Here is a 15,331-nt window from a genome sequence, read left to right on the forward strand (position 1 = left end):
AATTTGCCAGATTCTATCTATTTCACAAGCTATACTTTATATACATTTACAAAGTTCGATATTTAAATGAAGTCATCGATTTTATTAAATGGTTTATTTAAGATGTAAATCGAGAATAATCACGTTGTTTATGAATAAAATTCCAAACTAATCGCAAAATATGCTTCAGCTATTTATAATAATGATCTCGAGAATGTTGAAATTGAGCAACCAACTCTTCATAACAATCTTAACGATACAACAAATTGGTTTAAGAAACTTTGAAATTAGCTTAATATTAGCCGAATATTTAGGGCATCTAAAGCTAAAAAATGTGGCGGGTTCAATACAAACAATTGAAGTAATGTGGCGCAATCACTCATTTTTAATGTAAGGCAATTCTTCCAAACCAATCGTATTCTTCAGGGTTATTCCATGGGTGGAATGTTACCAACTAAAACCTCTTCTGTTTTGATTCATCATATTTTTTTTTTGTTATAGCAAAAACACCTGATTAATTATGTAACTGTAAATAATAATACTTTTATACAATAGGTATTGTCCTTATAGACTTCTGGTGAACTTGAACGCGAACTTGAGCACGCATATTAATGAAAGCATTTCATTGTAAATAAATATGATCATTTCATTTTTATTGTAATTTTTATTTTTATACGTTTTATTAAATCCGATGAAGATATGAAATATCATTTACGCCCAAAAAAACGAGTCGAATGAACCAGATCTTTGTAAATAAACTTGTATAATTTTAAAATGTATAAAAATATCAATCAGTTGGTTTTATTCTAATATAACGCAATTATTTGTTACAGGAAAATCATTCACGTTAACGATAACGATATCAACAACGCCACCACAAGTGACAACGTACAACAAAGCCATCAAAGTCACCGTCGACGGACCGAGGGAGCCAAGATCAAAGACCAGTTAGTACTATAAAATGATAGAATTAGAATTACACATATTGATTATTCCAGAAATAATTGATCTAATCTTCATCAACACTAATAATATAAAGAGGAAGATTTGATCGTTTATGAAAATATTTGTAATGAATAAACTTAAAAACTACTCAACTCACTGATTAAATTCGCGGAGACAGCTATTATTCATATGAAATACATAATCTAATAAATAAATAAATATACCCATTTAAAAAATTATGCCAAGCGTATTTTCGCATCCTTGCGCTAGTTTAAGATATAGGGTAAGTTAGATAGACTGGTGAACAGACCACCTGATGGTACGTGATCACTTTCTTAAGAAATGTTAACAATTTATTTTAACGTCAATGATCAAACAACCAGTATATCAACTAAGATGATACGTCTCTTAGAATTTACAATGACTCCCTCCACTAGAATACATAACAACAAACTCTACAAATTGTTTATTAATGTTTGCTGATAGAATATCTGATTAGCATTCTTACACAGACTAAAAACTACAACCAACTGAGTTTACATTAGCTTTTGTAAATTGTTTCATACATTATAATCATTACATAGTATAATACAAAGTCGTTTACCGCTGTCTGTTGCTATGTATGCTTAGATCTTTAAAATTCCACAACGGATTTTGATGTAGTTTTTTATAATATATAGATTGATTCAAGAGGAAGAATTTTAGAATTCTATTTCTTACGGATAGCCCACAACAACCATTTTTTATCCTTTACTTTACGAGAAATAATGGCTTATTTTCGAAGCGATTTTAAGTAATACAGCATTAATCCTTATCCAATTAAGTACCTTAAATATATTGTGAATTTAATATAAATCAATATGGCCCTTTACAACATGTAATTTAAATGAATATTTTCGAAGATATTACAGATTTAAAACGCAGGGACATAGTAGTTTGTATTGTCTTATGACTGAAAAACTGTGAATGTTGTAAGACATTCTGCAGTATATTTAGCATCGTCATTGCTAGTAGTTTATATTTCGAGATCATTAGTTCTGACATTCAGTAGACAGTATTTTTATTATAGTAACATTATATTATGAATATATTATACTTTCAATTAATTTCTGCCACATCTGAATCCACCAACTCGCAATGGAGAAACGTGGTAGAATAAGCTCGAAAAATCTTCTCAAAGGTAAAGGAGGCCTTAGCCCAGCAGTGGGAACATTTTCAGGCTTTTACTTTATTATATTATATAATATTTTATTATGCAGTCAATTCGACTAGATAAAGATTATTAAGAATAATTCAGGTACTTTTTCATAAAAAATATAAATATAAATTTCAAATTCCATGAAACTAATACCTAGTTATTGAATTTTTCAATCAATAAATTCTAAATAGTATTTAAGGACTTATATTTAGAGGTTCAGTTAGTTAGGAAGCTCTTAGCTTGGATTGACGTCCCATAGGATTATGAGAGTAATCGAATGGAGAGTGTACCTGAATTTGCGTGTAATATCTCTAACACAGATAACGAAAAATTAAGAAGAGTCAAAGGTGCAAAATTTATTTAGCAAAGAAATATAATATAAAAGTAGATATCTTTGTAGCGAATTTAGTTTTTCTTTATACGTTAATTGGGGAAAAGTTTCATTATCATAATATCAACTAAATGAAATATAATACATTATTAGATACAAGATACAACACACGTTCAGTGGAGCAATTTAAATAATTTGGTAGATACAGCGGTAACGAATAGAGGGACAAGAGCCGTCCCGAATCTCGCAGAATGCTCAATCAATCTGTATCGTGGGAATAAATGAAAATAATTAAATATTACCTAAACCATTAGACGGTTAATTTAACACAAGATTATCTTCTTAGTGATTATATAACTATTACGTTTATATTTTTGATATAAATATACACGTACAAATACAGTCGTCGTTTAAAGACTTGGAGACAGATAAGGATGATGAGCTGTCAGTTGATATTTATATATTTAATATAAAATCAAGATCAAAATAATACACTAAAAATTGATTCGTTATAATGTTCTACTATTGACTAAATACGTCATATTTCGAAAACAGAAATATTTAAAACATTGTCATTATAAGATATTGAATAATTATTATACTTAATATAACGTATAGTTCATTTTAATGTTTTAAGACATTAAATATACGTCATAAAACATAAATATAATGTCATAAGACAAGAAATATACCTTATATTTAAAAAATTAGATCGATATTAAGAGAAGCCTATTCCTTTAACAGTTAACGGCCTGATGTGTCTTTGGATTTATCTCTTTCCGTAAACAAAGTGTTGATGATTATGGAAGTCCACGAAGGGACCGAATTACCAACTGTATATTCATAAAAAATGAAGAAAATAAAAAAAGATATTTTCTTAAAACGTACATATTTAATGAAGTCAAGTATACATCTTAATGAATTCTGCTGAAGTTTAAAGTACACATCTATATAAAAACATATGTATTTGTAAATAATCCTAAGACTTGTAAAGGCTTTACATTAAAAATACATTAGGTATCCGTTAATTAAACATCCCAATACAAGGTATTTCCGTTCAGAAACTAATCAACTATTTAATTCAACAGACACGATTGTACTATTCGAACTATCTCCGATGAAAAATGTAAAGGATCCGCTGTCTGTACCCCTTCACGAGACGAATGTGAGGGCACAAAGGAAGGCTGTAATGAATCGGTTGTTTAATTAATTAGTCAAGAAAGGGCCGGGTCGGGAGGTCGGGCTAACCTCCCCGTGTGTGCATGCCCTGCATATTGATTTATTATGCCAGCCTCCACGACGATAAATTATTTAATTCTAAGTTCCGACGAGTTACACATCCATATGAAGATGTGAGATTATTAATGACTTAAAAGATACCATTACGTTATGCGTTTGTTATGTAGAATGTTGCGTTGTATCTTTAAAGCAATTCATATTATTCTATTCATGATTGTTATATATAAAATCTTACATTTTAATTGAATTCCACATTTATAACGTATAGGTTTTTATAACACGTTTAATGTTTTAAAATGCAGGTGGTACTAATTACATATCGATAAGTACTAAATGAACTAAATTTCTATACGTATTATTGATTTATGATATGGGCAATACTTACAGTTTATTATTATTACCAGCAAAAAGTAAAAATAGTAAAAAAGTTGCTAATAATTAGTCGTGGAAAAGCTTACTTTCAAAAAAGGACGTATTTAATAATAAAAATCCGTTGTATTGAAATTGAAGCAACGTTATGTATAGTTTTTGTTACCAAAGAAAATAATGAAACAGTCATCATTACTTATACATCGTCGGTATAATTAATTAAAAAAAAAACGATCAAGGAATTAAAAACGTATCGTATCACGATATAATATGTAAAATTTTTAATATTTTAACCGTTAGTGAATTTGTTTACACACTATCCAATTATAAGATAATTTTAAGATGTAAACTTACAATGTTAGAGGACTGTATTCTTCCCCCGATCTTATTTTTACCAGATCTGGGTGGGTGGTTCAGTTTACGGCTTCGCGCAGTAGCCGCCTACAATTTAATAATCGAGCAAACTATAAACAATGTTTTTCTTAAGGCATAGCTATTTTTGATGCGTCGACGCGCCGGACCACCCGCGCTTACAAGAATCGTTAACTTTAGCTCGTTTCTACTTCATTGCGTACTTCACACGTATGATGTATATTTATCAACATTTCAAACATTCAAGTACAACACTTTTTTAATGATTACATTATTGTTTATTCACACTCAATTTGTTTGCTCAGCTAGAGATCTTTGTAACAACTATAACTATTTAATGTAGTAGTTTAACTTTGACTTAAGTGCAACGATTTTCATAATGATTGATGTTTCATTAACAGACATTCTAGGCGTTATTTATCTTTTTTTAAGATATCGATGTTACAGTGATTAGGTGACTCTTGTAGTATTTTCCATGAAAATTATGTGTACAAGGTTTCATTGTACAAATAGGCGGGTTTTCTATTTTCCAGCTGAACCATACACTATCATACCTAATCTTGAAATTTCCAAACCTTAAAACCTTTTATTCCTGTGCACACAGTTGTGTATATAATCCTGAGCACAGTCGGTAGCCTCCGTAGAGAACATCATAATAAGATGTATGTTAACTGTATATGACACTGTAAAACTATGAATACCGTTACATATTATAATGAAACTATAAGTCACAAGATTGTTTAAGGTGATTCAACTTATAATAAAACATATTAAATTTTGAAACTTTATAATCTTTAGGTTAGATTATAGTTTTTATAATTTAACTGAAATTTATTTCAATAGAGACGTTATCTATCGAAAAATAATACTTTAATTGTAAGCGAAGTTTACAATCATTCGACAGTTTACAATCTCAATAGATCTGGCTCTTGCTTGAACTAAATATCCACGCGCTACCTATATATCTCCATAAATTAAATTTAAATATAATTAAACTTATAATATTTTATGAATTGTTCATTCGAAAATATGTATTCATACAAATATATAGCAGAAGTCAAGACAAGGAGGATTAAGGAAACTTTTAGGGAATTGATTGTAGTTTAAGCGACTTCAAAGCTTTTTTTATTCCAAAACCTGAACATGGTGCCAGAAATATATTTACTTCGTCAAATCCTGCTATTCAGATGCAGATAACTAAAAAATATATGTTAAAATAAAGAAAGTTTGTAAACAAAACAGTAATATTCTCCAAATCACGACCGGACGTTAATATAATACGATTCTACTTGTAACCAATATATTTAAATGAAAACTATTAAAAACATCCTATTATTCAGAGTATACTTACGTATCGGTCACAGGACTTATGCTAAAGCAAGACTAACTAGTTGAAATACTTGGCATAATAAATCTAACTAGACCGGACGCCACCCCAGTGTAATCCTTTAATCAGGTCCACGGTAGCCCTTGCCGGCACCCTATTTTTCCCTCCCATCTGTAACATACCCCCTCCACCCACACAACCCTCGAACGGTGCAAATGACAGTTTCTAATTCCAACTTGCCATGAAAGTGTGTAATTGTTGCGCCGTTGATTTATACATTGAATCTTTTACGCGGGAAATGAGCATGTGTGTGTAATAAGATGCGTGTGTGCAAGGGTGCTTTCCAATTGTTTTCGAATGTGTGCATTTGTCAATTTAATGTAGTGAATAAATGCGCTTATGTGAAAGTGCCGGTGTGTCGGATTTTTAATCGGTATTAAATAATTTTCGTAATGAATTAATGAATCGCTAGAAATTTTCGCCGAAACTAGTAGGGAAGGCCTTTAATTGTCCTGTTACTAAAGATTTTTGTATTAAGAAATGTTTGAAGGTTAATCTTCAAAATTGGTTGAATACTAAATTGCTTCTTTGACAGTTATATGGGATAGGTATTTCTTTTAAGGTATACTCTCTTAAAAATATATTTAAAGACACACTCTAATCTCTGTCCTTTTAAGACTATCATCCTACTAACATAATAAAAGTGAAAGTTTGTATGTTTGGATGTTCGTTACTCAATCACGCAAAAACGGCTAGACGAAATTCGATAAAATTTTAAATAAAGATAACTCTGACTTAATACATAAGTTATAAACTAATAACTGTCACGCCCCCCCCCCAATTCCTTAATATTAAATAAAACAAAAAGCCTATCTTTTTGTCCCTAAAATAATCCTTTAGTAAATATTACTGTTAGAGTAAGTAAGTTTAAATTGTAATTGCTAGTCATCTACGTTTGTCAGTACATGTGCGTTGATTAGGGTTGACGATTGGTTTGTAACGCAATTCGGAAATACTGAATCAGGAACAAACTCGGTATGGCATGCGAGGCACGTTTGGGGACTTGGTTTGTTTTTACTTTATGGCCATTTAATGGAACCTCCATTCAATTACTTCTTTGCGCTTTAAGGGTATAGCTTCAAGGTTGAATTCGAGTTCACAGTTTAAATATTTAACGTTTGCAATCGTGTGACTAATTTCGTTAATAATAAGGTTGTACACAAACGCATATATATGTTTGTCTGTCTATGTCTTTCACGATCCGTATTCTAGTTTTTTTTTTAAGAATGTTGTTGTGAAATTCAGATTTATTACATTCATTGAGTGAATGTCTTTTACCACATAGAATATATTTCTATAGTGTATGAATGAGCAAAAATTAAAAAAAGCCTCCGGGACAATATTCCTACGAGAGTATTAATAGTCGTCCTCACACGAGGACGCGAGACGGGGAACATAACACAAGTGTCAATGAATTGTGGAGTGTCGGTTGATAAACAGGAGGGTTCGAGTGTTGAGTGTTAATTGAATATATAACATCGCTCTTCTACCTTACAGTATTAACAGGTACAAATCCCTGTTCATATTATAAATGCAAAATAAAGTGTGTTTATTAGTGAAGCAACCGATCAAAGTGCTTTCTGTATAATGTAACTTCATCAAAAAACAGCGCTTCGCTGGTACACTACTTTATATCTACTAGTATTTAATTAATTTATTATTGGTAGAGTTTCTGGCCCGTCTGGTACCACCCAGTTGACACATATTTTACCACCAAACATCAATACTTTGTGTACCGTTTTGAAGAGTGAGTGAGTGTATACAGAGACAAGGGACATCAAGATTGGGTCCATTGGTGTTGATGTAAGGAATGGTTAATATTTCTATCGGCGCCATGTCTATGGCGATCGTAATCACTTACCATCAGGTGAATCATTTTATTTATATAAATGAAAATGTAATTGTATTGGGTTGTAGGTAGGTTTATTATAGTTTATCAAATTGATGTCAAGCTACCTAATAACAGTAACTCAAACTCAAACTCAAATTCCTTTATTCAATATAGAAGCATTATACTTACTTATTGATAGTCAAATTAAACTTTACCACCGGTTCGGCAAAGGAAACACCCTGACCTGAGAAGAACCGGCGAAAGAAACTTAGCGGGTATTTTTTATTGTCAGTCTAATTATGTACATATATTGAATATGAATAGAAATAGTACACTACACGATTAAGGGTATTTTAAATTACAAATACGCAAAAAGATCTGTTATCTATTAAAATAAATAAATAAATAAATATTGGACAACATCACATACATTACTCTGACCCCAATGTAAGTAGCTAAAGCACTTGTGTTATGGAAAATCAGAAGTAACGACGGTACCACAAACACCCAGACCCAAGACAACATAGAAAACTAATGAACTTTTTCTACATCGACTCGGCCGGGAATTGAACCCGAGACCGCGGAGTGGCGTACCCATGAAAACCGAACCGGTGTACACACTACTCGACCACGGAGGTCGTCACATGTCGTCGATCTATTCCACAACAGCATCGGTTTCAGTGCAAAAATATATTATATTCAGTCAATCAGGTCAAGCAGATATTTTCAGTCAAGAGCCGAGATCGCCCAGTGGTTAGAACGCATGCATCTTAACCGATTATTGAGGTGTTTAAACTCAGTCAAGCACCACTATGCAATTTTCACGTGTAATTCAAGTTGAAAGAAAACACCGGTAGGAAGCCTGCATGTGTCACATGTGAGAGGTGGAATAAACACCCAGCCTTCTCCTTAAAAGGAAACGAGGTTTAAGCCCAGCAGTGGCATATATACAGAACGTTACTTAACTTTTATCAAACAAAAACTAAATAGAATATAATTGTATTTAGTTTCTGCTTGACTGTCTACAAATTCGATGTTATTTTCAGGGATGTCACATTTTATTCTATTATATAATTGTTTTTTTTTTTACTTGCTTTAAAAGCATATTTTTTTAGGTTTAGTTTTATTAATTAATATCATTTAAAAAATTTGAAGCATTATTATTAAATAAATAGATACACTTATTTAGCATATAGGTGTGTAATGAATTAAATTATCTAACGACTCTATTTGCCAGTAAAAGACCAAGGAGTTTATTGTTAATCAATCTTCTACTCTATTATATTTAATTAGAATCAAATAGTTATTATCACGTATATATAAATAATATTCTCAATACTTGGTACCTAGAACAGCCGGTATCGTACTGATGTAGTGTTGTCTTTGCTAGGGCAGCAACAGCAGTTCCACTTCGCGTTTGGGCAGAGACCATTCCCCTTCCCGCCTGACCCGCTTGGAGGATTCCGGATGCCACCTATCACAACATGTCAAAGTAAGTATCATAAATGCTATACTTTACAGTGTCTTCTATCGTAGAACTCTGATAATTGTGTTAATTTAACGAATATAGGTTGTATATATTTCAATATTAGTCAGAATATAGGTAGGTTTACAACAATAATAATTAGCTCAAAATGATAATTAGCTCAAAAGCAGATCGACGGTAGTCTAGTAATAATATGATAAAGTGTTGTAACAAAACAGTAAATAGCTTATATATATACATCCCGCTTCAAATGTAACTTCCATTTACTTCAAATCATTGTGACGTCCATCACTTCTAGTTGCTTTAAGCGAGTTGTTACAACGAATACTGGGTTTGCACATCGCTTTCACTTTACACTCCCCGCCAGGTTCCTTCTCATCAGACTTCCCGTGTATACTAATTAAATCACATTTACTTTTCACACCATTCTACTTCCTTTGAAATGCGACGTTGCCAGTCTTACTGAGAATAGGTTAAATAAAATAATAATAGTACGTCGTACTATACTATATGTACGTACTTGAGTTCGCACAGGTGTATAACCTAGTATTAACCTCTAAATTGAGCCTACTATGAGACAGTTCCCAAAAATAAAAATTAATCAGAGTAACGAGATCAACAGTTATTTATTCAACATAATTATAGCATAATATTTGACACAAAACAGGACATTAACTTTCATAACAATATCCATTTATATGGAGGAATATCGAGACCCACACCAGTGGGTTTAAGCAACAATGACATATCATAAATATGGATAGTTAGAACAAATTATATTTTTATAATATTATGATAAAAATGGAATGTGTTTTTGCTTATTTGGGCCAGTAAGTTAATAATAATTGATATTAAACACCCGTACATTCATAGAATATAAGGACGTCTGATCTTTTACAATGTGAATGGTTTATGTTCATTCGACGTTCTTAAATATATATTTTTTAAACGGCAATCAAATCAAACCATTTTTGTATAAGTGAGATTCATCAATGAATTTTACAAATTTATATACGGACGTCCAATGTTAACTAATATTAATTTTATTTTGCTCAACTGACTACCGTATATAATGTTTATTTATTATTTTCTAAAACAAAAATTAACCCTATTTAGAATAATAATTGTAAATATTAGTAATTTTTAGCGTAATGTTTCATTCATAGTTCATTTTGTACTCAGTACCTGAAAAATTTATAAAATACGGATGCCCAATTTTGTACAATGCGAATGGGAAATGTTAATTTGTCGTCCGTATATTTTTGTCCAATACTTAGGTATTTAATATTAAAATTAGAAATTGTTAACATGAGGATATATTTGGAAGTTTCAGTCTTTTCATTAGATAACATCCCTTACGAGCGGATTGACCCTATCAGCTTTAGAAATGTATACGGACGTCCAATTTTATGCAATAGGTATAAATCGTTAATGTCAATTAAACGTCTATGCAGTTTTATAAAAAAAATAATCATAGTTATTTAAGTAAGTAGTTTAAGGATTAAACTACTTACTTAAATAATATTTTTGGGAAGAATCAACTACACATAAATAGTACGCTTTATAATGGATAATATGTACCAGACATTTCGAGTAGCCTAAAATCTTTATAAAAAATATATGTACGGACACCTGATTTTGTAGATAATGATTGTACAATATTAGGCATCCATATACCTACAGTACCTACGCGGCACGGTTCGTGTAGTTATCACAAGAACAAAAGGTCGCAGTTACCTATATAATTATGTACATTAGTAGTACTTAAAATAGTCATAACAAACTCACATACATAGTTCGGTCTCTCTCTTAATAATGTTAGTTAGATTAAGAACAATACCACTAACTGAAATGAGATCATTGTATAAAAATAAATATTCTCTTCTGCCATCTTATGCACAAATAAATTATCAAATCAGATTAGTAGTTCCTTAGATTCGCGGGTTCAAACAAACAAAGTTTGTCTCTTTATAATATAGATTACATTTATTATTAATGTAGTAATCAAAAGTAAGTGGTAGTACACCTACTTATTTACAAAATAAAATATTGATTATACCAGTACAACTCGATACTACCTAACATACTACTATATGTTGTACCATACTATATTTGGACCGACTAACGTAATAATAAAAAAAATGTGCTTACTTTCCCATCCATCCCATTTTTTGAATCTATATACGGTTGGACGCCGAAACATATACTGAGCGTAGTGACATGCATATACTGCACTAATACGAATACTCAAAAGACGAATTGTTGTAAATTTTAATATAAAAGAAAAGGCGGCAACGTCGCATCGCATCTCTGTCATAAATGCACGCACAATACGGCTTGATGTGTAAGTTACAAATTAAGCTGGTGGCGCCGCTCAGTTTGGCAGTTTTTTGCAGCGGAGCTACGGAAACATTTAGTATAGTCAAATTGGAACTGAAATGACTTTTTTTTTGCAATTTCCATATTTCTGTAACGAGGAGACAAAGGCTGAGGTAATAGACGCTGTCTCCCTTTTTGCGTCCGTATACCGGACGTTGTAAGCAGGTGGACGTTAAATTACATCGCAAAAAACCCATGTTGGACGTACAATAGGTTGCAGTATATATATATATATATATTATACCAGAGAATATTCACAAAGAGTATATTAAAAATTACGTCGAAGTTAGAAACTTTATCTTTAGTCTCCAGTTACTATAAAAAAGTTGCTTGTTTATTCATACAAAAGTCCCTAGTTGGTATTTTAACTACGATTCCAAAACTAAAGACAAAAACGTAAAAAAGTTTTTCCATTTATAGCATGATAGAATCTCAATCGGAAACCGCACTTAAACCTTATAACGCGTAATAGCTCAAAAGTGAATGGGTCACCAAACCGCGCAGCGATACGCTAAACTACGTTCACTAAAGCGCGGATTCAATCAGTCGCCGAAAAAAAATCCAGATGAAAGCTGACTGCGAACCCAATCGAACAAGCGTGCATCGAGTCCGCTAAAATCCACGACCGGCCCAAAACAACTCGAGCGAGTCAAAACTGGAAAAAAACATTCACAAATCGACGCGGCGAGCGCGTATCGTATAAAAACCGAGTCCGCCGATCGTCGGCCAAAAACGGAACCGTGATACCGAAAAATAAAAGCCTGTAATACTTCGGAAAAAATAAAGTGGATGCAACGTGCGAGCTGCCTTGCTGTAGCGTGCGTTTTGTCCACTCTCGATATCTTTTTAAGTGGTGCCCGTATTATTTTCGTTTCTATTCGATGCACGGTATAAATTTAGCATTTGTATTTTTTGCTGACCGGTCAAGTTTTTTGAAAGATGAGAACGGTAAATTTGTGTCTTTTGTAATGTATGAGCGAATGTTTTTAAAAAGGAAATTCTTTGACAATAATAATGAGTCAAACTCGAAAACCTTTTACGAAAGATTTTATCTCTTTTTGAGGTTTTCCAATAAATTATCTTTGATGAGACCTAATGATATTTTTTTTTACAGATATGAGCCAGTTTGGTCTTAGTTCGAGTAACTCACACTGGGGATATGGAGGCGCAGGCGCATACCCCGCATATTTACCATCTTGCGCCGCACCAGCCGCTACGCAGTTTAACCCACCAGCTCTCGGATTCGCTGGCACCGTTCCGGACCAGACGCCTACGCAAGACTTTACGAATAATACAGGTAAATTATCATTTTCATGTTCTTGCGACACAACCTACGTGTTTAGTTTGAAATATGAAGTTCAACTAAATTGATTTAATCTCCATATGAAACGTTAGAAAAAAATTATACAATAAAGTTATTTATAAAATGTGTCAAAAATGTCTGTATTGTTTTATAAAACGGTTAAATAATAAAGAACACTAGTTTAATCCGGCGGCCTCATTTTAAGTTATCATGGAGACCTCATTTTGTATCTATCGGATTATTTTCATAAATGGTTTTATTATTACACGACTGACTTTCGTTATTACAGCGAGATAAACCGAATATCAGTTTATAATCTTGCTAATAAACTACTTTCATAATAACCATTATTTAGGACATCTATATTTTTTTTTATTAAATAATAGTTCTAATGAATATTATATAGAAGAAGTATTATTATTAAATGTATCGCAAAATTTGTCAATAAAACTAACTGTACTGTACTGTATAGACTTGACCGCTTCATTATCGGAAGCTTATTTTTTAGTATATTATAGGACACAAACCATCAAACCAGAATGGTGAAATTAAATGTACCAACATGGTTTACGACTGACATCCTCCTTGAAACTGTACGTGCAACGTTGTGGACGCGCCTGCCCGCCGACGCAGCGGACATTAAACCGGCTCTCATTATAATTTACAGCAGCTCGGACACGTCCGATCCAGCCGATGAATTTATTGCCGATGCGTGCCCGCGCACATCACGAAAAATATAACCATATTAAAACAATGTAAACATTATGTCCTATCTCAAATGAATATATTGCATCTGAATTAGAAACGTTTGTCTTTATTTATGCAGTTCTGCCGGATACGACGGGAGTAGATCTGGACCAGCAGCTGTCGGGTCTCGTCGGGTCCTCGCCGTCCCATCACGGCAGCCTCCTCCCACGCTACAACAACAACACTGACTACAGTTTATCAACGGGACCTCGGTCGCTAAGCGACAACAGTTCTCAGCCAGAATCACCGGTTCAAGATGACTTACTCACTTCTAACTCGAATACAAATATAGGACATAATCATTCAAACAGTTCCAACTTCCCTTCTCTAATGGGATCTCAGAACGCGTCATACGGCAGCAGTAACTGTAACAACTCCCTGTATCCCGTTCTGCCGGCAAGTTTGTTGTATAGTCAATTGTACACGGCGGCTAACCAAACGCATAATTTTCATCCGTTGCATTCGAATTCAATTCATTCGACGCAGAATCACCATAACGAGTTGCAGACGATGATGGATCAAATATCGTCAACGACTAACAATCACAGACAGCACGGGAGTCACGGACAAGGGGACTTGTTATTAGGAGGTGGGAACTCGTGTGCCGCAGCGGCAGCGAGAGGGGAAGATGGTAGGGTTAATAGCCTCGGCCAACGAGGTAATCCACAACCAGACAGTAACACCGTGTGGCGACCGTATTAGGGTTCTAACAAAAAAAGGTTGTACTCCGAAAACAATTTGTGTCGTTTACACGCTCATTACATCAAGACCTCGAGTTCTAGTCTAAGAAAATAGTAGGCAACACAAAAAAATATGTATATTTTAACAAAATGGTCACAGATATGAATTTGTTAGAATAATTTAATCTATTGCAACGAAATAGGTATTGTAATTATTGGGATTTATTTAAGGAAAAATAGGAAATTGCTTAAAAAAAAATTGATTCGGCGATGTCGATCATACAACATAAAACGCTCCCGTCCTCCAATGATACGAGATGTCAAATAATGTGAATGACTTCGACGGAGAAAGTCATTTTGCTTTCCGCGAATCATATGAATATGCAGTTTCATATTTACAAACGATTCGTAATAGAAATTTGCTCATGGTTATCAACTAACGCTAACACGATATTTTTCGCTTTTTAATGTTTAATTTCAAATATAAAAATGATTGTACATAAAAATGTGAATAATTTGTTGTAAATGCATCTTGTAAAGTGCAATAGTTGTGCAATTAAAAGTTGAGTAGATGTATACAATATTAGGTATAAGAACATTATCTGTTGATTATGTGAAGTCTGTCCATTGTAGATAATCAAAATAACATAGGATTCTATTTAAAAAGCAGGTTTTAATTGTTTCAGATTTATATTTTTTACTATTTTATTAATCTTAAAATTGGCTACGTTATGTTTAAGCTATACGTTCTTGGATATAATAAAATAATTGAATTGTTTTCAATTGCAACAAGATATGTATTTTATTTTTTAAATGGCAACATTAATGTACGGTTAGGAAAAAAGATTTTGGAATTTTTAAGCAGAAAAATTGATGGTTGTGACACATTTTTCGTTGTTTTAAAAAGCGAATATCAGCCAAAAGTAAACAAGTTTACACTTTACATGTTTATTTCAATATATTTAAATAATTAAATACATAAATAATTTTGTTAATTAATTTCAATAATAAAATTGTACTAAAATTATAGTGACTTTATTATGTTTTGTAAAGTTGTTTTTAAAATTGTAAATCTTGCGTAGCAA

General features: G+C 32.4%; 1 protein-coding gene across 1 annotated transcript in view; it reads left to right on the plus strand.

The window, feature by feature from the left end:
* Runxa (Runt related A) overlaps positions 1-15,098 on the plus strand; it is a 30,803-nt gene extending 15,705 nt beyond the window's left edge. The window contains exons 2-5 of the mRNA XM_064217483.1: positions 813-926; positions 9,027-9,143; positions 12,631-12,813; positions 13,646-15,098. Of these exons, the coding sequence (XP_064073553.1) occupies positions 813-926; positions 9,027-9,143; positions 12,631-12,813; positions 13,646-14,268 (1,037 nt within the window). The 3' untranslated portion in view covers positions 14,269-15,098. The remainder of the gene's footprint in view (positions 1-812; positions 927-9,026; positions 9,144-12,630; positions 12,814-13,645) is intronic.
* Positions 15,099-15,331: the final 233 nt, after the last annotated feature.

This window comes from Vanessa tameamea, chromosome 17 (genome assembly GCF_037043105.1).
Source record: "Vanessa tameamea isolate UH-Manoa-2023 chromosome 17, ilVanTame1 primary haplotype, whole genome shotgun sequence".
NCBI classification, from domain to species: Eukaryota; Metazoa; Arthropoda; class Insecta; order Lepidoptera; family Nymphalidae; genus Vanessa; species Vanessa tameamea.